The following is a 1,792-nucleotide window of genomic DNA, read 5'->3' as shown; positions in this document are numbered from 1 at the left end:
CCCCCTCCCCTGCCTGGAGCCGGTCCACCCCCTCCTCCTCCACCACCAGGTCCAGGTCCTCCAGCTCCACCCCCGATGGGTGGGTTCAGTTTTGGCAAATTTGCAGAGACGGTTCCACGGAAGCCGACCATCGAGCCCGCCCTCCCTATGAAGCCTCTGTACTGGAACAGGATACAGATACAAGACAAGAAGTATGTATCACATCAAATATCACAATAGTCTATATTTTGTTCCCTTTGTTCTCATTGATCCACAAAAAAATAGATTTACCCGAGTAAAATTGAACCAGTAGATGGCAGTAATGCATCCGCAAAGATACAAAACTGCCTAAACAACAACGGTTAAGCAGAATCGGCTAAGTTTAGACCAATAGTTTTTATTTAACTCACGTCATGCTCCACTAGGGAGCAGAAATATTTTCACACCCCCTCAAGTGAAATACTATTGAGAACATGTATTTTCTCATCTGTACAAACCACTCTAAGAGTTGCTGCCACCTAGTGACTGGAGGCTTGTTTATCATCAAAGCATCACAACAGCGGCACACTTATTCCATTGGATCTCACACCCAACCCTCCGGCACCTCACCGTGCCCCCCAGCAGGGGTCCCGCACCCAAATTTGAGAAGTACTAGTTTAGACAAATCTGAGAAGAGATCAACTCTTCAAATAAATCTCTAAATGTTATACACTCATAATAAAAGTGTTTAAGCAAATTATTTGTGGCTAGCATATCAGTGAAACTGTCACATGATCGCAGCTGTCAATCAAGCGGTGCCAACTGAACTCCATTTATATTCAAAAAGTGAATTATTTCGAAAGTGAAAGAAATAAATATTGTTATCAGTTTTTTATTTTATCATGTACTAGACATTCCGATGTCGGAGTTTTCGACACTGCTTTATGAACTCTGTACTGTAGTTCAGGCCAGCCAATAGCGTTAGGGAAAACCGGTTTGAGTCGGTTACAGTGTCATATTTGTGTTAAACATTAATGACGTATCAATGCACTAAACTAATGCACTAGGGCAATAAAAGTGTGTCCAGTTGCCCCATGGAGGGGGAGGGTAATGTTTGTAAACACTTGGTGAGATCTGATGCACGCTGTCAAGTCAGTGGTTCTCAAAGTAGGGGGCGCAGCAAGACAAGTGAATTTTAAATGTGTCACATTCAGATAAATTGCACTGATTTTATTTTGTTTATAATAGTAATTATAATATAATTATATATATAATAATAATATTATATCATATAATTATAATAGTAATTTGAAGCAAAAGTCCTGTCGACAAAAGGTCTACAAGGTCTCACATAATATAATAGTACCAGGAGGTAGGGTGGGGCGGGTTAGGGGGTTCAGGACTGGACAAACATATCAGAGGCGACAGTGAAACGTCCGTTATCCCTAATGAAGTTGTAAGCACCGCTGAACCAGGTCTAATGGGGTCTCGGTCTACATGTCAGACATTTCAACGCTGCACCACAGCGCCACATCTGAAGGCTCTGTTCAGATACTCTGTAATTGCCCCCCGGGATTATCCAGCCCATTTGCAGGGGCTGTGGTTGTTGTCTACGCCGTGCCAGCCTTCTAGCTTTATGGTCTTGTATTTCCATGGCTGAGTTGGAGGGGAAAGCTATCTCACTTGTGGTCCGTACTTGCTGCCTGTCCCCAGCCAGATCTGCGGGCCTGACTGCACCTCAGCAGTTTCATGTCCGCTGTAAATTAAACTGTAAAGGACCAAGTGCGGGGGGACTGGAGGGGGGGCGTGAAATGGGTCAGATGTTTTACAGTAG

The 1,792-nt window shown here is 43.8% G+C and overlaps 1 protein-coding gene across 1 annotated transcript in view; it reads left to right on the top strand.

Annotated features, from left to right (window-relative positions):
• Positions 1 to 1,792, top strand: part of LOC103389183 (formin-1) — a 64,132-nt gene that overhangs the window by 24,412 nt on the left and 37,928 nt on the right. Inside the window, exon 7 of the mRNA XM_025059309.1 lies at positions 1 to 191. This exon is cut by the window's left edge and continues 1 nt beyond it. Within this exon, the coding sequence (XP_024915077.1) occupies positions 1 to 191 (191 nt within the window). The remainder of the gene's footprint in view (positions 192 to 1,792) is intronic.

Source organism: Cynoglossus semilaevis, chromosome 1 (assembly GCF_000523025.1).
Source record: "Cynoglossus semilaevis isolate Cse_v1.0 chromosome 1, Cse_v1.0, whole genome shotgun sequence".
NCBI lineage: Eukaryota > Metazoa > Chordata > Actinopteri > Pleuronectiformes > Cynoglossidae > Cynoglossus > Cynoglossus semilaevis.
This window is presented reverse-complemented; position numbering and strand designations above follow the sequence as displayed.